This window comes from Amblyomma mixtum, chromosome 3 (assembly GCF_055824585.1).
Source record: "Amblyomma mixtum isolate Tamu chromosome 3, ASM5582458v1, whole genome shotgun sequence".
Classification (NCBI taxonomy): Eukaryota; Metazoa; Arthropoda; class Arachnida; order Ixodida; family Ixodidae; genus Amblyomma; species Amblyomma mixtum.
In genome coordinates this window covers 74665212-74687744 of record NC_143014.1, presented here as the reverse complement: position 1 = coordinate 74687744, position 22533 = coordinate 74665212, and the positions used below count along the sequence as shown (strand labels likewise).

Sequence of the window (22533 nt, the reverse complement as noted above, 5' to 3'; positions counted from 1 at the left end):
AATGGCATTTCTTCTTTCACACACACACACAAAAAAATGTGGCCATTCATGTCAGCACACTGAGTTTAAAAAGTAATAAGTATTTCTTGCACATAAAATTTACATCGTCTTCATGTTTCTGTGGAAACAAAGATATATTTGTATTAGGTTCTGAACAACTGCAAATTCTGCGTGTTTCAGTATAAGCACGCAAGACCTTCTATTGCAACATAGTATGGCTGGTAGCCAGAATAAAGTAGGTAAGGCTGCAACTTTTTAACCCTTTCGGCCCTGGCGGTGTCAATTGACACCACAACACAAATATTACGCTCACGCCTCAGTAACAGACGAAAATACTATTAATTTTTAATACAATAGTTCCTTAGGGACCCCTGCTGCTATCGACATCGCTGTTCACGGACTTCCATTGAGCTGTGCGGTCTAAGGAAGAAGAAGTAGCAGCATGGGAGGCATGGAGTGAAGAAGCCAAGGTGTAGCAAATTTGTGCATTTTTATCTCACTAACCATTCGTTCTTCTGCGCTCATATTTTTATATGTTGTGTGAAACGCCTATCCAAGCTCACGTCCCCATCGTAAATATTACTGAATGCATAGACTCTGCGTTTGAACACATTTTTGACATGTGCGATTTTGACACCATCAGGGCTCAACGGTTGCCAGCGGTGGCCATTGAGTGATGATAGGTCATCTTTGTAGAATAGAACCTGCTAGTATTTTAGCAGATGCACCTATACTAACGGACTTTTTGGACTGCTGACATGAATGTCCATTACAGAATATAGACAAAATCTTAAGGCTAAGGCTAACATTAAGAATAAATAAACCCTGTTAATGAAGCTGTCCACATAAAGATGTGACTCACAGTGTGGCCGCCTCAGGATTCAGAGGCGTCTGTGTCTCAATCTTGTAGAAGGCACGTCGTGCACAGAGCAGAACTTGCCACAAGTAATTCACATTTTTCCTGCATAAGAAGGCATCAGACCCATTTAGTACTCTTATCAGCAGCTCCCTAGACTGCACCAACTTGCTGCTTACAGTACAAGCATTCAGCTAATCAGCTAACTTAGCCTTAAAAAAATCCCCTTTACAGTTCCGCACTCTGCATCTTAATTTATTTGTGTACTTACCTATTTATTTATATTCCTTTAGAGCAAACACTACCAGAGGAAAGGATACACAAGACTGCCATTGTTAGGATTACACCAAATGCATAATAAGCAGCTGTGAGCAGCAGATGATGAGAGAGTTCACGAGAGCCACAGCTAATGAAGCCACCTCCTTTTAGCCATATCATTTCACTAAATGTCATCGGTAGTAATCCACAAAAGCAACTCCGGAATGCAAGATTTTTGTGGAAAGCAAACCAAAGGCCCCTGCAGCTTCTGCGTTAGAAATTCTAGAGACCCCTACTCGAAGCTCTTCAAAATTCAGCACATGCTACAGGGGCAACCTCAGCAAAGCTCACATACTCTTGTTACAAAGCACAATATAACTAATGATCGCACAACAAGCTGCAACAATCGCACCACAAAAACTATACTATAGCAGCATCTTGCAAGCAGCTGCAACAATTGAAATCTGCCAAACCTCATATCTAACAACTAAACTGACAAAACATGTAGGATATGCAGCTATACAGGTCAGACTCAGTGGACCACAGCACACAGATTACACTCAGCACAGACCAAGTACTAGTAGCCACACTGGTCCATATCATGCAGTAACACCTCAACATTTAAGCAATTTTAATACACTGAAAACATAATTATTACAGTTTGTTAATAGCACATTCTTGCTTACACATCAACACTGGAAGAAGCTTCAAATTTCAGAACTCATTTTGGGGCTACAATCCCTGCCTTTCCCTCTCTCTGTATCTATCTATTTTGGGGCTATAAAAGATCACAAAAAGTGGTAATAGAATTCCCATAGAATGATTCAGCATCACGTATACAGGGCGGTCCACTCTTTGGGTGAACACACGAGTGTGTGGCTGCGCTCCTTGGAGCGCCAGTGCATCCTTTGCAACTGCAAAGTGTCCGACAACATGAAGCACCACATTCAGGTCCCTCTAATAGTGCGCCACTTTGCTTTGACACACAGCTACGACAGACACGCTGGCACTCTGAGGCCACACACTCAGGCATTCACCTTAAGAGTGGACCACCGTGTACACAGCCGTGTACACACCACAGAAAGCTTCTAATTAAGGTAAAAACTGTTTTGGGACATAACTGTGTAGTTTGATGGGTAGAGGACTTCCTAAGGGGTCGCAGACAGTATGTTGTCATTGGGGATAAGAGGTCCGATTGTTGCAAAGTTAGATCGGGTGTACCCCAGGGGTCAGTTCTTGGCCCCCTCTTATTCCTGATATACATTAATGACATCATCCGGGATTCACCAGTAAAAGCGAGGCTATTCGCAGACGATTGTATTATCTACCATGAAATTAGATCCGTTAATGACCAAATTCAGCTTAATGATTACCTGCTCCAAATAGATAATTGGTGTATGGAATGGCAAATGTCACTGAACCCGCACAAGACAGTTTGCATGACAATTACCCACAAGCTTGAGCCCCTGAACTATGTGTATAACTTGCAAGGTAACCCGCTTTCCAGAGTAACTGAATACAAGTACCTCGGAGTGACCATCACCTCAAATCTTAGCTGGGCAAAACATATTGACAACATTGTCGCGAAGGGAAACAAGCGATTAGGCTACATTAGGCGCGTCCTAAAACAGGCTTCTACGGACACAAAACTGACAGCGTACAAGATGCTTGTACGGCCTTTACTTGATTACGCATGCAAAATATGGGACCCATATCACAAAAAGTCTGTCTCTAAGCTCGAGCAGATACAGAGACGGGCGCTACGCTTCATTTTCTCCCGGTATCGACGATTGGATTCAGTGACCCCTCTTTATGACCAAGCAGATGTGCCTCTTCTTTCCCACAGACGAAAAGAAAAACGACTAACTCTGTTTTATTGTGTAATAAATGGTTTAGTCTTGGTTAAGAAAGAACAATACATTAACGAAGCAAAGACACGCGTCACTCGTAATAAACATAATAAATACGTCCAGGTAGAAAAATTTTTTAAAGACTGTTTTAAATACTCTTTTTTTCCTGCCACATCGTCCGATTGGAACAGCCTTCCTAACCACGTTGCGAATGCCCAATCCCGAAAGCAATTTGCTACCCTCATGTGCAAATATTTAACGCAGGGGTGCACATAATTTGTACATTACATTGATTGTATTTTGTGAACTGTGTTTGACTGTACTGGCTGTTTTATCGTACTGGCCGGCGTTTTATAAATTTTGATGTTGTACCCACTCCTATCTTAGTCCATCTGGACTGATACAGTGGAACCTCGATTATACGACGTTCAGGGGACCGCGCGAAACCGTCGTATAATCCGGGTGTCGTATAATCGAAAATCAAAGAATGCTGCCAGTGGCGCTCGGCCTTGCGCCGAAAACTGTTGACCGGCTTCAAGCCCGCGGAAAGTATGCCAATGAGATTAAAAAAGACAAAACCCAGCATTTGTTTGAAACAGATTCGCAAAAAAAATCTTTATTACCGTTTAAAACAAATCGGTATTTTTTTTTTTTTTGCACCTTTGCCCAACCTCGGCGCATCAACTTTCTTTCAAGGGCTGCCACGTCCCGCAGTAGGTCGCCAACATCGTCGCGCGCGCAAGCAAAGCGCCGGATGTTCTCGACGCTCTGCAACACGTCCGCGTAACTAGGAATGGGAGCGCAAATTTCTGCATCGTTGTCCACTTCCTCTTCGTGGGAAGTTTTATCGTTGGGGCACATGGCATCCATTACTTCCATTACAAAAAGCGCCGTGGACGCCGCTGTCCTCGCTTGGGCGAGCGCCGCGGCCTCCCCGCTTATCTGTTTTTTCATCAGCGCCCGCTCCTGGGGACGCATCTGTTGCTGCCACGCGAGTCTTATCTCTTCTCTTTATCTTTCCTCTGATCTTTTAACTCTCCTCTATCTGCACTTGGCAGCGGTGGTGGCTTGGCTCGAGCCGGTAGGCGGGCCCGCGCACTTTCCTTTTCATCCTTCTCTCAGTCGCAACAACAACGCGCAGGCCGCGCCTCTTCGGGACTCCGACTGCACAGGCTCGACGAAAAAGAGAGCAAGTGCACTTGGCGGCCTCGGCAACGCTCTCTTCCGCGCAAAAACGGGGGTGCTTAGATTCGCATGCAAAGTTTTTTTTTTTTCAGAAATTTTTTTCCGAAAATAGGGGGGGTGCTTAGAATCGCGAAAATACGGTACATCCCGGCCTGCGTTTGCTGACGACCTTTTTTGACGGACGGTACGAGCCAGCCGTCGTACGAAGCGGGGTCCTTCTAAAATTTGCGTCGTATAACCGAGGTTTTTAATGCATTGTCTCTATGGGGGTTTTGCCGGGACCGCACAAATTCGTCGTAAAATGCGGGTCGTCGCATGACCGGGGGACGTATAATCGAGGTTCCACTGTAGTATGTTCAAATAAACCATTTCAACATTCCTGTCTGGACCAGCACAAGAAAATCGGATGATTCAATACCAGACCTGTCATGGACAGGGGTCTGCAAGTTGAATGGACGATCAAGCCAGATCAAAGAGGATATGTCAACGTATTTGCATACATAGACACCGTTAACCTGGAGGAGTGGCGAGTCATCAAAACTCTTCAAAACCACGCACAAAGATACAAGGTCTGCAAAAGAAACATCTGAACCTGACCAGCACTTAACCTCTGATATGCATGACTCCAGGCATGGCACTGATGTCAAACCCAAGAAAGAACAACAAAACAGACAAAATGGCGCATTCACTCAGGGCACGAACTCAACATTATGCTAACCAACTGGAGCAACAGTGGTAGATAACTCAATTGTGCATTTTTCAGTGAAAAAATTAATGTGCACCAAGAGTGGGAGATAACCAGAATCATGAATAGACAGAGAAGACAGATGAAAACTGCAAAAAACACTGCCATGATGCATGGAATCACAGACTGTGTGAATTTCAGAGAAAGCGAAGGAGGTCTTTCCACCACCCACTCAGGTGTGCAGCACAAGAGCAAGATGGCACAAGTGTGAGGGCACGCACGCCCACTTAGAGAAAGAGTCTGTGAATGACCAAACCCACATGGCCACCTCTACTGATAGCAAGCCTGGCTAAAGAAATAATAATGCCTACCCTACCCTGACAGGACTGCCATACTGCGAGGGGAAGCCCTTATCCTCTTGAATTAAACAAACCAACCAAGACCACAGGATAAACACGGCACACATTCACATTATGTGTCCTCCTTACATAATCAAAAATCCTTGAACATCCCCTTGTCTATAATGACACTACAGTCTAGTATGAGGAAGATGGAGCCAGTCCTGCAGTCAGAATAAATGCTTACTATATCCGACAAGAGTGAACGGTTATGTCACATCTCGCATCATGCACCACACTTATGAAAACTTTACTCAAAGCACTCCATCTTAGCCTTGAATGTGAATCAACATTCAAACACTTGTTTCAAGTGATTTCACCACCATGCCGGATGTGGTTGCGGAATACAGTAAGAGTGCCTCTAACATGTCGAGTGCACACATATTAGGTTTCTTCCACCAGTGAGCCATTCATATTCTTTTACCAGATTGAACATACATCTGCCGAGTGCCTGTTTCTATGCATTAGAGTAATAACACATTTCTACCGTGCCCTGCCTTTGCATATTTCGTCTCAACCAGTCATGGCTGAGACTTGTTGCAAAACGGGTTGGGGACAAGTGCTGTGCATGAACATTGCTCGCATGTGGTTGGTACGGAAGCTCAACTTGCCAGCTGACTGTGCACTCATAAACAACATCAAATATCTTGCTTATCAATCATTGGGTCAAATAAAAGGCACACATATGCACGTTGAACGGCAACCCAGCCACTTGTGCACTAAGACAATTGGCAACCCAACCCCAGAGCACACTGCAATATGCACCTTTATTTCTATTACAGCACCAGAAAAAATGTTTATGAAGCTGGCTCACCAGCCCACTTTCATTCAAGAGTCACAACCACATTACTCAATTCCCTTTCCACCTAACACGGCACAAACCGAGGTAAGAGGTGCGGAAGGAACAGGAAAAGCCAAAACCCTCAGCAAATGCTAGCTAAGAATGATCGCAACATCCCATAAGGCTACAGCAGAAAGATCCAGACACCACAAGCCAGTGTCTGCAACCAATGAAAGAACCAGTGCATGCAAGTTGACACCACTAAAACACAAAACATAAATGCCTTCTCTACAGGGGTCCAATTGCAGTCGCCAGCACAAAAAGAAATAGGGTCTGTACACGAGAGATCGAACACATATGTTCAACTGACTATTTTAATTTAAATTAAATAAAGGTATGTAGTAATGGAAGTGCATGCCGAAGAACATAAACGAGCTTACTTTTGCAAAAAATAGAATTCCCCTTTCCGAAAAAAAGGTCCCAAAACCAACTTCGTGGACAGACCGGTTTTCCCCACTTTGTGAAATCTGAACTTTGGACAGCTATAAAAAGAAATTTTTTGCCCACAGTTGTCCACATATTTTTCTGTCGACACTTCTCGTACAGCATAATGAAACAATGGGTACAATTTAGTCTCTCAGGATGGGTGTCGAGTAAAAAAAAAAAAAAGTAAACACGACACATTTAGAAAAATGTTCAAACTATGGAGGGGTATATCCCTTTTTACTATGTCTTTAGCACAAAAAGTTCAACTCAGAGCCTTCTTTCAACTGAATTCATGCAACTTTAATTAGTAACTTCAAATATTCAGCTCTTCATTTACCTAGTGCTAGACCCTACCAGTGCTAAACAAAACTTTTTGTCTTTAATTTTTATCATAATCTTCTAGTGAGTTACTACCACAAGTCTGTGTTTTTCAGGGTTTGTTTTTAGGGCAAATGTGATTGGTATTTTAGCTGATCTTTTTCAAGATATATGGAGCTTTTCTTTTTTTTTTAAGCTTTCATTTTACAATACAAAAGGTTCGGAGTTATTTAGGCTTCACATATTTGGTTCCAACAGGCTCTCAAATGCTGGCATCCAAAGGTCAAGAACACAACAAGGGGCAAAGGAGATGCAGTATGAAGGACAAAAAACTCTAACAACTATCAAAGGTCGACTGGTGAAACACCCTGAAGCAGCTGAGGGACAGGCAAGGTCAGTACTGTGATGCACTCCTTCCCCTAATTTTATCTTTATCAGTTCACACGGCTGTTTCAAGAACAACCCGACCAGGTATGGCCAAGATATTTGTTTTATGCGGTTACATTTCAGCTGTTTCTTGCCCTTTGTTGCACAGCTCACCACAGTATGTCACGCACTACAACGTTCGTGACAAAATGCATCCAAAAGTTTGAGACACAGGTCATCTCCCAGTAGTTCGAGGCCAAACCAATTACAAAATCAGTTTTCCGGGCAAATACAGATATTTTTCGCAAAGCCCTAAAAAAAAAACCCTGTAGACATGGTAAACCGTTGGTCCCTTCAAGGGTGAACTGCTTTCATAACAATGAGCTCTGCTGACACAGGTTGTCCACAGTGATAGCAATAAAGCATTACTTTCTTTATAGCAACAGTAGATCTAAATATGGGAAAAATATATGAACTCTATGCACTAGCATTGAATACAACTGCACCCACTTAAAACTGCCACTGAAGAAACAATGAATAAAAAAGAATCCAAAGCCAGCCAACATAGTAGCCAAGGTCACTTTTTTTTTTTTTTTTTCGGGGGAAGGGAGTTGAAATCAAACATGTTTCCTGAGCTGCTAAGATCAAGGTGTCTGACAGCACCCCTACAATGATGCATAATTAAGCAACAAGTATACTTTTAGCTTGACCCACCTCCACTTGAAAAAGCTACGCTTGATATCCATATCTCCTGAAATAGGGTCGATGAGTGGATGAAAAATGGGTGACTCAAACGTCAGGTCCTGTGGCAAAAAAGAAAAGCAAACAGTAAAGACTGTTTTATTTGCATCTTTCAACAAACAGAATAAATGAAACTAAGACATAATGATTAAGATTGCTAACAGGAGAGAATAAAACTGGGTCTGTCCTTTCTTTATGTGGCTTTTGTAAAGGCCACAGGCATTTTCAAGCTATTTTTTTAGCTTTTGGCCTGTGGCCTACTTTGAACACGTACGCACATTTGGAAATAAACTGGTCTGATCTTTAAAAAAAACAAAAAGCCAATTACATGATGAAACACAAAATTTTCTGTTTTCCAGGCTAATAACTTTTGTAGCCTTTAGGTAAAACTGCACCAGTATTCACAGAAACTAAAACTTCCATCAACCACGATATGGCATTGACAATGAAAGGTACAAAGCCCAGTCATACAGTGAATTACGGGGTTCTTCAGGTGTTGCTAAAGAAATCACAATGTCAGGCAAAGTGGCTTACCAACAGAATAAGTAAATATAACCATGATTCATAATGCAAGCCAGCAGACATTTAAATATAAAAGTTATAAAAAATGATTCAAAGGCATTATCACTTAAGCCTGCATCACAGGAATGAATCATGCTTTCTAAGTGCTGCTCAGAAAAATTTATTCCTTACTAGTACCATAATAATTCGAATGATCAGAATTTCATATGACAATGGATTTAACAAAGATGAACCATATGCTTATATTCAGAGGATAAACTTTAAAAAAATTGCTGTATGCCTTGGAAGCAACAAAATGCTATCAGAAATAACAAGCTGTGCTTATTTCACAGAGAAAGCACCTAGTGAAGATTTACCAATCAACTTTCAATCATTAGCAATATAAAAAAAGTTTTGAACAGCACTTTAGCATAGTGTTTAAGGAAAGTAGACACCTAATTTTAATGCAACAGCATTTAGGTTGTTGTCCCGCAAAAAAATTTCTGGCTTCTCTGTCCCGAAATTCTCCGATTGGTCGAGAGAGGTCACGTGACATCATCACAACCTGCCCACCGTGGAAGGTGGCAGCCTGCCCACTGTTGCCAAATTCAATGGAACTGCCACCTGCCCACAGTGGTGCTGCGCATGAGCCTTACGGGAGCTCGGGAAAAGCAACCTGGGCCTCACCAGCTACACCGGTGATTACGTTTGAAACAGCCACCTGCAGGGGCAGTAGCGCATCGCTTAACCGCTGCACTGGTAGTGGTAAGAGGACACCCCGCAATCTATAAATGCAACTGAGAGGGTCTTGAGGTCTACATCACGTGACCACCAGTGAGCTAACTACAGGGCACAGCCAAATTTGAAAATCTGAGGACCCCGAAACATTGGAAGTAGGCCGTCCCCGGAAAATGGATTAAGGTGGATTAGTGGGTGAATTAAGTTGGAATCATGGAAGTGGTCAATATAGTCCCATATAATAATCCAATGGAAAGTACTGGAACATTCTAGAAGGTGATGACTAGAGACCGGATTTTAGGCAAATGCCTATTTTTTTTAACGCTTCTTAGGCGCACCATTTTTACATATGAGCACGAATTAGGTGTTGAGAATATGTTTAATACTCTTCTTATAGTGCCTATAAATGCCTATTTTGGGTGTCAGTGCCTATAAGTGCCTATTTCCGACGTCGGTGCATAAACATGCCCTATTTTACAGAAAAGGGGCCTGAAATATGCTGTGGTTTTGCTTTCAGATTCCGTTTGCTTTCGAATGTATTTTGGTTTTGAGTAGAACACACACGTGACAACATTAGATGACCTCGTTAGTTGGCTGTGGTGAACACTGCACCTACGCCGGCTGTGTGCACAATACCAACCTCGTCAGCCGAAAATATCGAAGCAACCTCTTTCCTATTTTCTGCCAATTTATCGTGGCAGCTTGTTGATGACTTTGGCTGTTAAAGTGGTAGTTGACCAGTTGGCACCACATTTCGGAAAGTATACAGAGTAAGTTATAGGTTCGTCCAAATAATTCCCTTTGGCTGCAATTGAAACCAACTGTAAAATGTTCCATAAACCTGCTGGAAACAGTTTAACTGATTAAAATTTCCACCTGTGTAACCTGCCTTATTTTCGTTCCTTGTGCCCCAGCTGCATGCCATCTTCATCAAAAGGCATTTGGCGGTAATCTTCTTGGAGAAGGCCACACTAGACAGCTGGCAGTCGTGCGTGAATACGAAAACACATTCATATGCACGCACTTTATTCGCATTTATTGCGGGCATTCGTGTATGCCTGCAATAATTAAGTTCAATTCCTGAGTGAGCGAAGACTGAACTCATTTGTCAGATGCTTTGAATTGACAATGTTTCTATCAAATTCTAAATACATGGCCTCCTGTTAAGGTGTTCATTGTTTCTACTTTTGTACACGACAAACGAATTGTTTGTTTCGAGGTATACCAAAGTGTTTTAAAAGGGTTGGTAACCGTCCCTTTTGCTCTGCTGAAGCATGTGTATTGTACGAAAAGTTGCGTGACTGCCTTAAAAAAAACGGCTTCTAATGTTCGCACCTTGCTTGAGGTCCCAAATCATTCCTACTGTGTTTTTGTTTTATTTTACGGCAGATAATGCGCGCTGAAGTTCGGAACTGTGTGCACTTTTGATAAAGTTTATAGTGCCTATTTTTCTCCGTTAGGTGCCTGAAATGTAATTTTAGCCGCCTATTTATGGCGCCTAAAATGTGCTTTTTAGTGCCTAAAAATCCGGCCTCTAGTGATGACTCATGCATACTATATAGGGGCAATGGAACCAGTTTCAACCGGAGTTTTGGTAGGAAAATCGCAAGAAGAGCATTAAGCATTTATTGCAGACACCACAGCAGACAACCTAAATTCTATCACATTTTCTTTAAGAATGTGGCTAAGACGGCCCTCAATTTTTTTGGCTGCAATTTCATATCTGGAATGGATCACAAAACATTACGTTACATGGATTACCATGCATAATTCGGCTACACTCACAAAATATTACACAAGTGAATTTTTTGTCCCATAGCATTTCAGTTTTGGTTTTAACAGGTGGCCATGGCATCAAAGTTTAGCTCTAGCCATGTACTGCTCAAAAAAACTGTGATATATTCACTGTCTTGAATTTAATTCATTACTGTTTTTATGCCAGCCTATCCCAAGGGCCAGAATGACAATGAATGATGTGGCTAAAATATTTTTATTTGTGTGCCATGTGTAAGCTAAATGAACTTCGACATCACAGCCACTGTCCTTCAGCCATTGAAACTATAACCAAAATAACACGAGAGAAGAAGTTGAAATATAAATTATCTAGCAAACGTTTTGAAAATTTCTTGTGGCAATTTATGTTTACCAATTTCTAGCACATCATTAAAAAAAAAGTGAACACAACCAAAATTTGGGGTCCATACTCCTTTAATAGCATCCTAACAGCATAATTTCTGAAACTAATTCAACACTGCAAATGGTGTTGGAAAGCGTAAAAGTTAAATGTATACTATGTTTAACACTGTATATAGGATGTGTACTAAATGTCAACATCACTCTCAACAGTTTACGCATTTTGTTTGGAGCACGCATGCACTATTATAATAATAGTACCACTCTGGTTCTTCTTGGTAACTTCTCGTCGAAATATTTCCAGATATTTTCAGACATAACATAAAAATATTTTCAGAAAGGATTAAAAAACATAGAACATATTTTTAAAGTTTCAACAAGAAAGCAAACTGCAGCACCTGACGTCATTCTCGTTCCATTCAATAACAGTAACTGATCCAATAATCTCATAGCTTGTGCTTTCTTCCCAAACTCATGAAGGAAGCATCGACTCCATTGCTCTCAGCAGAAGCATCAGTATTGCAGGATGATGTTTAGTTTTCATTTCATTGAGCAAGAGATAAAAAAAAATATCTATACTTACGCAAATGAGCAGACAAGGCAAGGGAAAAGAGGGGCTCGTTAGGTGGCACCAGTGAACACTCTCAAGGTTAGCTTACAGATAACATAAATACCCCCAAAAGCAGAAGAAAGGACAGCCAATGCCATAGCTCAGTTGGTAAGGCACCAGAAGTGAAATTCAGAGGTGGTGGATTCGGATCCCGCCAGTGGCATATGGTTGTTCTTCTTCTGCTTTCTAATCAATCATCTTTAAGCTATAAAATAATTACATCGTTAATATCTCATTGATCAACACCACAAAAAAGAAAAGAAACATTCCCCTGTACTCCTTGCTTTCGGTGACTGTTGGCTTCCTTCATCTACTTATGCAGCAGAATGATATTGACAGCTGCCCTGCATAAGTAAAGCAGCTGTCATCGTCATTCTGCTGACTTTCCCTTCACATAACATATCATTGTCTCTCCTTCAAACGCAACTTTAGATGAGTGGAACACACTGTATGTGATTACACTAAACTGTACAGTAAGTCTCCTGAGAACTCAGAATGCACAGAAATACTGGATTTCATTAAGCCACACAACAAACAACACATTATGCAACTTATACAATTTAGTCCTTTAATAATGAAATTTGCAAAATATTTTTTACAAAAGCACATGCAACCTACACACACTGGAAGAGACCCACTAAAACATTCTAAGGTCATAAACCCCTTACCGGGCAGTCTCCATCGGGGTAGTTGTCTGGAATACGTAGCGTGAACCGAAACACGCCACCCTGATAAAGGCCTTGCCGGATGAACAATACTCCAAACCAAGCTGCACAAAATAAAACGAGGCAAAAATTGTAGGAGTATGCAAAACGGTCACACTTCTCAAAAAGAAAAATACCCAGCTCCTAATGCTTTCGACATTTCCGTCAAACTCTATTGTAAATTGTATATTGAGTTTAACGCCCCGAAATGACACATGAGTTATGAGGGATGTGGTAGTGGACAGCTCCAGATTAATTTAGATTGCCTGAGGTTCTTCAATGTGCGCTGACATTGCCCAGCACACAAGCTTTTTGTACTTCACCTCCATCAAAATACGGCTGCTACGGCTGTGATCAAACCTGCCACCTTGGGATCAGCAGCCTAACACCAAAGCCAGTGAGCAATCGCAGTGGGCCACCATGCTGAATCACTATGATATTCAGTGAATGCTAATAACACAAACCATTTTTATCAGTCAAACTGCACTGAAACAAAGACACATGAACTAGACCCTGTATGGTCCAGTTCTGTGTGGTCTAGACCCTGTAAGCTAGGGCCAGTGTGAAGAGAGGCAGAGGCGTAACAGGCAGCACAGCACATTGTCACGACACCATGCGTGACATGACTGCATTGTGACCAATCAGCGTGGCATGTTGCACCTGTTTCCTCTTCCCCTTTCCCCTTGCCTGTTCTATGCAAGCACAAGAGGCAGTGTATCGTCTGTAGCATTAGAAAAAGAATGTAACACGTATGACTTAAATGGACAGTGCTTCAGAGCACTCAGTTCTGCCCCTTGAGTGTACCTACTACCAGGTCAACATGGTCTACGCAACCAAAGACGGCCTACCTATTAGAGCGCTGCAACTGCTTCGGCACCCACTACTGACACAAAATTTTTCACGCGGAATATGCATCAATGCAGCTGTTCAAGGTATATCTTCTTAAAGGGTAACTTCGGGTTTTTTTTTTTTTTCGAGATTCACGTATTCTAATGAAACTTTTAATCGAGCTTTTCCTCCCTGTCCAGATTATAGCAGCCGTGTAGCAATTCATTCCTGCACAAAACAATTTTAAAGTTTGCCACTTCCATGGCCTCAGTTCAGCTGATTTCTGCAGGCAACAATGCGTCTGCAACATCACAAACGTTAATCTCATGTTACTGCCCGCTCCCCGCGTGAAGAACAAATTTTGAGGCTTGCATTAGGTCGTCTCAGGCATTTCATGAATGGAATCATCATTTCCAATCGCTACTTAAGCCATTAAACACACACGTGTGTTTTTCTAATATGTATCTGATATCATCAATATGTCAACCAGAGCATCGTTCCTGGGCATGAATAGAGCTTCGGTTTGATATTTTTGTTGTTTTAAAATAGTTCTACTTGGTATTTTGAAAAATGGTTTCCTGTGCTGGATACAGGGTACTCCAAGGAATACGATGCGATCATTAACCCAAATGTTGGAAAAACCCACAGAGTTTACAAGAGAATTCCAAATGACAGTGAGAAAAACATTCAAACACAATTTTGGCACAGAGCTACCAGTGGCAAACCCATTCAAGCAAAGTAATTAGGTAGACAGCAGATTAGGCATGGTGATCTACAATAGAACAGGACCAAAGTAATGAAAGCAGCAGAAACAGAAGCGTATGAGTGCTGACTACACACTGGGATTTTGCTGCCACTGTCCTTGTTACTTTGGTACTGTTTAACCATGCATTCAGGCAAACAGTAAAATACTTTCAGCATGCTTCAGCCTTCCGCTTATTTATCACAGCACTGCAACCACTCATTTATAATTGGTCATTCTATCAAAAACTGCTCGAAGGAAAACACTTATTTTGCGCTAGTGGCATGCTTAGAAATAATGAGTACAAAAAAAAAACAGTAGATGTCACTCAAGAAAGCAAAAAAAACACAAACCAATACCAAATTAATGGTAAATACTGCTTCCATGAATGGATTGAGTACACTATTCTCTCAAGGTAAGAAAATAATGCAGCATGCAAGCAATCTGCGACATATTTAGCTACAGGAAGCTAGGTTACAACCATATCTGCAACCACACCTGAGCGCACTCCTGACAGCGGTAGGAAGATATTAGGGAACTCTGCATCCCTGTGTGGCTGCTGTGTGCTGATTACAGTGCTGGGATGGCAGCTAAAATGTTACATTCAACTGATACGGCTAGGTCAGGTAACCTTCACTACGTTAGGTCACTTTACCAAGTATGGATATCCATAGGGCACCCGCTTTAGAACCAAACAATCTTCCACAAGAAGTTTGTGTGCCAAACAGATATCCATTAATGAAATCCACATCAAAAATACTGACAGCATTACGGCATAAAGTGCTGCAAAAACATGCACATTCGACTCTTGATAATTTTAACTCAAAGAGCACGAAAAAAATTGTTGGGATTATGTGGAGTTCGAATTAATGAGAGCCCACCGTGTAGTACACATCCTCAACATAAATACAGCAAATCTGTAAAGAGAAATTTATTTCATAAAACATTAGTTTCTAAAAGAAACAATCCCAAACACTCCAGCCCTATAATTTTCCATCTTTTTTTAACCTAATATCTTTGTCGCTTTTAGATTATATATGACAGGACAGGCGAAATATGTGAACCGCCGCGGTGGCTCTGTGGTTATGGTGCTCAGCTGCTGACCTGAAAGACGTGGGTTTGATCCTGGCCGCGGCGGTTGAATTTCCATGGAGGCAAACCTCTAAAGGCCCGTGTAAGAACCCCACGTGATCGAAATTTCCAGAGCCCTTCACCACGGCATCCCTCATTGCCTGAGTCGCTTTGGGACAGTAAACTCCCATAAACTAAACCAAAATATGCGAGACGTAAAAAATACTTCCACATTTTTTGCCATCCTACAATGAAGCGAAACGCAAACCTGTACTTCCATGGGGAGGGTGCCCAGCCCCTCCAAGAATACCTCAGTCAAAGCAAGCAGTTTCAGCAAGTGTGTCTTGGTTGCTCACAGAGAATGGTCTCAAAATAACTATTATCAGAAATGGCAGCCATCTAGTAGCAGTAGCATCAAAGAAGTGTACACAAGCAAGCTAAAACAACTGAAAAAATTTAGCCCCTGTGCACAGCCGTCAGCATTTCAAGTCCTTGAGGCTACTGCACTTGACTCGTCAACAACCTAAGTATACTATTATCAAATGAACTCACAAGCACAGTACCAAAAGAAGATAAAAGGATAGAACCTGCAGTTACAATACAGTCACATTGCAGTTTCTAAGTGCTGAGTAAAAGAAATTTCGAATACTCACTGAATGCTGAGCTGGCGGATGGCATCACATACACTCCAGACAGTTGCTGTTTCATCAGCAACAAACTGCAATGAAAAAGTGTACCAGAGGCAATGAAAAAAAAAAAAAAAACACCCACTCAGAATTCTCATGCGCTAAACACACATAGGATAAGAAGTGTAACTAAAGAACCACCTCTTGCAGCATGCAAAATTTAAGCACAGTGGCAGCAAGTAATGATAAAAGTTGTAATCGCCAATCATATTATCTGTACAGATGAGAATTAGTGAAATGATGAAATATGTAAAGGCAATTGAAACATGTGCCAGTAGAATTTTTCAATACTTTATGTTTTCTAAAAAGCTATGCTGCCAATTAACAAAAAAATAAAACTATTAGTCAATGATTTGAAAGCTGGCACTGCACTGCAGAAATCTTATAACAGTAGTCAGAAAGAAAATTTCCAATGATTGCAATTTACCAAAGATTGCATAAAAAACCAGAGCCTAGTGCATATTTTGGCGTTATGTAAACAACTGAGTAACCCAAAGCTTCCCAATAGCCCTGGCATCCTTCCCTTTGCACTTCTGCGTTCCTTAACTTCCCGGGTATAGTGCACAATGCAAACTCTCCTGGAAAAAAAGAAGGTGGGTGCTATCTTAGCAGCAGATAAAGGGTCAGCTAACATTACACTATATAAACTATCCAACTCTGCTGTATCTGGTATGCATTTCAGTATTCAAGAACAGAGTAACGAATTTTCTGTAGACTCCCGACACCTAAAAAAACAAGTGCACATATATTCAGACGAATGTGCATGCACATAAAACACTTGGAAACTAAGAATGTTTCTGAAGAATGGTCAGACAATGCCTCTAAGGAGTAAAGTATGGCAACACACAAACTATAACAAAATACCAGGAATAGCATCAAAGGTACAACAGAATCTGACCAAAAAAATAAATGTTATGAACTTCCCACAAATATGGTCAGCTGCAGGATATCTGGCTGGTTTGTGCGATTAATCTTATTCACTCATTCATCTTAAATTAATCTTACAAATGTGATTACTAATGTTACCAATTAACCTAACCAATTTCACATGAAATAGCAGAGCCAGTCTGCTTCATTTCCATTCCACATTACCTGCAGAGAATACTTGCCTCTCACTGTAAACCAGTGGGGAACATTGAAAAACAGTTCCATGCAAAAGAAATGGGACAATAAAGAGCACATACAGTACTTCAAACTGTTTTTCAATGACGTTTCACCAAATGGCCCAACAGTCTGCACTACTTAGTGGGTGAAACCTGAAAATTTCTGCTAATGGCGTGAGCACAACTCTAACATCTCCTAACATCACCTTCCGCCAACATGACAAGTAAACAACTCAAAAAGCACAATTACATCCACAGAACGTTCGATGGATGTACTTATGAGGATATTGTTCCATTGTGAGGACTTCCTTCGCTGATCCTCAAGAAGCCCAAACCTCCTATACTTGTGGTATCAGTACATCCTCAGAGCACCCAAAAATTTGCTCTAGAGGTCCTTCCTAGTGCACTTTCAGGATGTTTAGAAGACCATTCGACATAAAACGCCCATTACTACAAACATATGGCAAGTACAATTCACATAAACTATGCAACAGTTTCCTTTTCTATTTGATTAATTTATGCTGCATCCTACCAGGAAAAAATTTCAGAATGTGTTGACTGTGCTCAACAAGATACTTGTGACTAGATCACCACATTTGTTGGTGGGGATGAGTTGTTCTTCATGCAGGGTGTTTAGAATGCAACGACCCCAGCCCAATGCTAAAAGACCGAGCCCCAGAAGATCCAAAAGCACCAACCCCATTATAAACATGCAAAATTTAACAGCCGCTTAAACAGCAAATATATGCAGAAAAATGTTATTGCGGGTCAAGTCATTCCAAATTACATTTCTTGAGGTTAAAATGATTCATCTTATTAACACATAAACTCCGCTTATTTAAACCTGCAGCTCCTGTGCAATGACAACCACGTTCATGGGGTAAACCTGACGATGTCAGTTTAATGCCACAAGATTTCCCTCTACTGAATGTCAGAATGTCAGCAGGAAATTGATAAATTTTCATCCTCACAGCATCAAATAATGCATGAATTGAGAAAGTCCTTATGAGAGATGTTTGGTCACGATGCACTTATGATATTCTCAAAATGTCCCATTCGGAATGAACACGCTTGGACAGTGTATAGGTATCTTTAAGATTTTTGCTGCAGTGTGGGAAACATCAGCACAACACACAAGTGCATATGCTGCACTTCACAAGAAATGGCAGCATAGGCATGACCACAACAAATGCAATCAAATAGATTTAAACATGTACGCTCAACAGACTGTAGCAGAATTGACTCATCTTTCATATCAGCAGCTCCAACAGTCCCTTTTTTTTTCTTACTTATTCACATTGCCCTTCGGCTCCTTTACAAGCCACACTCCCGTATGCAAAAGGCAAAAGCCACACTCCCATATGCAAAAGGCAAAAGCCACACTCCCATATGCAAAAGGCAAAAGAGGGTTTGTAGATTGTATGCGCTATCTTGATAATCAAAACATGCTGCAGTTGCCTAAAAACTGCCAATAAAGCAACAGTTGACCTATCTACGAATTTCTGTGAATCATTCTGTAACCAAAGAATGCAACTTCTGCAGAGTCTAAGAAGGAAATGAAAAAACTGCAAAAAAATAATTTCTCCAGTTGTCTAACTTTGTGGCAAACAAAACGAAAGCAACAAATGTGTACCTCCCAACATGAATTCAGCTACACAAGGCACAGAAAACACTCACTATTCTGACATCAGCGAATACTCCAGAAAGACTCGCCCATAAGCATGACTGCCTTGACTGTCATGCTCCAATGGCTGCAAGCACCGGCCACCCACACGCTCAGGAGTGGCCGGAAGCATCTTGCGACTCTGCACCAAACAGAGCAGAAATCTTTGCTACAGCCTTTATTCTAGTATTGCAACAAAGAAGCTGAAGCAAATACACAAGATGGTGTAATGAGAGTTTTCAATGCACATCATTTGAAAATGGACAGCACGCAGTGCTTGACATACGAGGGGGTACCCAAAAGAAACCGGACTAAATTTTTTGGTCGGCAAAGCTTCTGTGGTACCGTGTTTCGCCACTAGGAGCGCATAGAACAAACATTCCAGAGTCAGTAAGCCGAGTGCCGTCGTTGAAGGAGGTCAGACTAGTTTAGGCAGAGTTTTAGAGTGACGACTGTTTTGTGTCAGTGTCGTTTTTGCAATGGCTGATTTTCGTGAATAGCGTGCGCCGATGAAATTCTGATTTTTGCTCGGAAAAAGTTGAATGGAAACTCTTGAAATATTAAGAAAGACGTACAAGGACGATGCTATGGGGACAACTCAAGTGTTCCTGAATCGAATCCTGAATCAAAGCAACAATCATGCCAATGGAAAACTTCAAATTCACCTCGCCTCAAGAATCGTCGGGTGAAACCAAACCTCAAAACAATGCTGATTTGTTTTTTCAACGTGAGAGGAGTCGTCCATTGAGAATTTGTTCCGCAGGGTCAGACAGTTAGCCAGGCTTTCTACTTGGATGTTTTGAAAAGATTGGGCAACAGTGTGCGGTGGAAGCGGCCAGATTTGTGGCGGTCGGGTGGCTGGTTTTTCCATCATGGCAATGCCCCTGCTCACACAGCCCTGTCTCTACGACAATTTTGGACCAAAAATGGCATGACCCCTATTCCTCAACCCTCATACTCTCCTGACCTTGCCCCGTGCTACTTTCTTTATTTCCTAGAATGAAAAAATAGGTGAATGGAAAGCGTTTCGCTGATGTTGCTGAGGTGAAGAAAAAAACGACGGAGGCACTGTCAAGCATCATAAAAGATGAATTTAAATGTTTTGAAAAATGGAATGAAAGATTCGACAAGCGTATCATTGCAAGTGGGGAATACTTTGAAGGAGATTCAAGGTCTGTGCTTAAAATGTGAACAAATAAGTTCAAACAAAAATAAGTCCGGTTTCTTTTCGGTACCCCCTCGTACACGTGCGCAGCATAACATGAAAACAAATTCTGCAATGTTGTCATTTCTTACACATAAAACACGTCTAAGCCTTTGCATGCTTAGATATACACTTCAAAAATTAACAAACTTTTAAGGCTTTTGAGGCTTTGCATTAAGCCTGGCTTGTTGAAGGCTGTTGGCCATGTTTTGGTGCATGACCAGCAAAACAACACACATACACTATGAAGGCATATAGGCCAAGTCTTTCTGTGCCTAAGCACGAGGTAGGGGGTGGAATGCAAAGCACTTGTGTTGTGCAATGTCAGCGCACATTTAAAGAAACCCCAGGCGGTTGAAATTATTCTGGAGACCACCACTACAGCATCTCTAATGGCCCAGTAGCAGCTTCAGGATATTAACCACATTTACAAGACCACACTGCACAACACAGCATCTTTCATCCAGCTTGCAACAAAATCAATCAGTGAAACAATGTCTCGCTTGGTATAACAATTCCTATCTCTGTTTCTGATTTTTCAGTGCTGGTACAGCTAGATAAAAGGCTAACTGAAGAATAATTGGGGCCGAAATTGCTATTTCCAACATGCTCAACGTAAATTTCTTGGCAGTGCGACAATTTAAACGCAGTGGTTCATCATACACAGTTAAGAGACATCTTCGTTTCCACATCATTCCTACGCAGTCTCTTTTCAGTATATACACCAACACGGCATTAGCATTAGAATCAAAACTGCAAAACACAACCAAATGCACAATTTCATGCTGGTGCTGCAAGGTTTTGTCATGATAGTTAACATCTGCACAGCACTGTGATGTGGAACTGGCAATTGCTGCCCCCAACAGCAATATTCTTAGTGGCAAGAAAATCCTTTTCACTACTTGTAGATATCAAATGCAGGACAGCAGTACGGCCTCTTTAGTGATACCCTGGGGTCTCATGACAAACTCTTGGCTATAATGGCAATGCCTTTACTGTACGACTGTCAAGCAGCTGACAGAATTGGTAGCTACTAAAATTCCAAACGAACCTGTGTACCGTGATTTCCAAGTCAGACCACACAACTATGAGCACTCATTTTTATTCTGATAACCCCTCGATACAACACTGTAAAAGTTTGAGTGATGCACATTTCTATGCAATTATCCCCATAAACACTGCGCACTAACAAGCACTAAGCACAGTGCGCAGTCATTAGGCACATACGAAGAACAACAGTGCTTATTTCAACTTACAGTGCGAACGGACATTGTACCGCTGCAGTACAACGTTCTGCTCTTTACGTCTTCAATTTACAATCTGAAAATGAAAGACAAAAGTTCGAGGAATTAACCACGTCATTAGAATGAAAATAAAAACCTTTACTTTGTGAACTAATCAGTGTGCATTAATGCAGCTCAGCTATATGGCTCCAAAACTTTCTACACAGCAGAAAGATTTCAACGGGACCAGAAAGACGATCAGACAATGACACTGACGACCCATTCAACAAGGTACGTGAAAGGTATAAACACAAATTTACAACAGGGGTCATTCTCCACAAGGTATTTATCTTACAAGAACTCAAGCAGAAAGCAACGGGATCTGGAAGCGGTTTCGTTTAGTGCAACGCAAGCAACGAGCACCACAGTGTCGTGCAGGCACATGGTGATCGATGTAGTACCAACACGAAACTAGGGTGGCTAATGCAACTTCTGAAACTGACATAACAGTCCGAGAGGAACCGCGGAACATTCAAACACAAATGCAAAGCATATCTGCAAGAGTGCTGAGTAAGTCCACAGAGTTCGTGACAGGTTCTCACCGAACGTGAACTTCATTGGTTTCGAAACTTGCCCAACAGTCGATAGCCTTGCTTCTTTTCCGTTTGTTTTAAAGGCTCAACGTAACGGCTTGTAGCAGCGATAATCATTATAAAAGCAGGACTACATATGACCTCAGCGCAGAACGCAAACAGCATAACATAACATAAAACAGCTTCCTAGCGCAGGCTGCGTATGCTTTTCCTGCGACTTCCAAAAGTTGGGTCCACTAGTGTCCAGCTGTGTCACAAAATGAGCTGGTGGCACGGATCCAGAGCGGTAAGCACAGCTCATTTGAGGGAGTTACAGCGCTAACTGCTCCGAGAGGGCGTGTTTATTGCCTATGGTGTGTGTTCTGGATGTAGCATGAGCTTTCTAACAGAGAGCGTTAACTCCGCGATGAATAGTATGCATTTGATCATTATGTACTAGCTCGCACAGTATACACCAGAGTTCCTTCAGCTATCGTCGAACCATCGTTTCGTTACTGCGCTTCATTTGAGTAATTTAAGAATGCTTTCTGCTACGAGACGTTACAGAATCCCAGGTGGTCGAATATGCCCAAAGATCTCCGCAACGGCATGCCTCAAGGCCTACAGGGTAGCTCCGGCAAGAAAAATTTACTAACCCAATCATTAACTGGGGGCGTGTTCCACGACTCATGACAGATACTATCGTTGTGTTCCAGCTAAGAGTGCTGCCAACAACTGATGGCAAACACGCTCCCTTCGGCTACCACTTGAACTACACGTCCGTCGAACCTACACAAATGCACAAAACAAAATAGAAAGCAAAACTGAAAG

General features: G+C 41.7%; 1 protein-coding gene across 5 annotated transcripts in view; it reads right to left on the bottom strand.

Annotated features, from left to right (window-relative positions):
- The window catches only part of peo (ubiquitin E2 variant domain-containing protein pendolino), a 32035-nt gene extending 9537 nt beyond the window's left edge, over positions 1 to 22498 (bottom strand). The window contains exons 1-7 of one of the 5 annotated variants that reach the window (XM_089579676.1): positions 22359 to 22498; positions 21164 to 21227; positions 18718 to 18845; positions 15905 to 15969; positions 12575 to 12675; positions 7898 to 7986; positions 863 to 961 (exon numbers count right to left, since the gene is read on the bottom strand). In XM_089579676.1, coding sequence (XP_089435802.1) covers positions 863 to 961; positions 7898 to 7986; positions 12575 to 12675; positions 15905 to 15969; positions 18718 to 18845; positions 21164 to 21178 — 497 coding nt within the window. In that variant the 5' untranslated portion in view covers positions 21179 to 21227; positions 22359 to 22498. The other 4 variants (XM_089579675.1, XM_089579677.1, XM_089579678.1 and 1 more) reach the window with 4 other exon arrangements.
- Between the last annotated feature and the right edge of the window lie 35 nt (positions 22499 to 22533).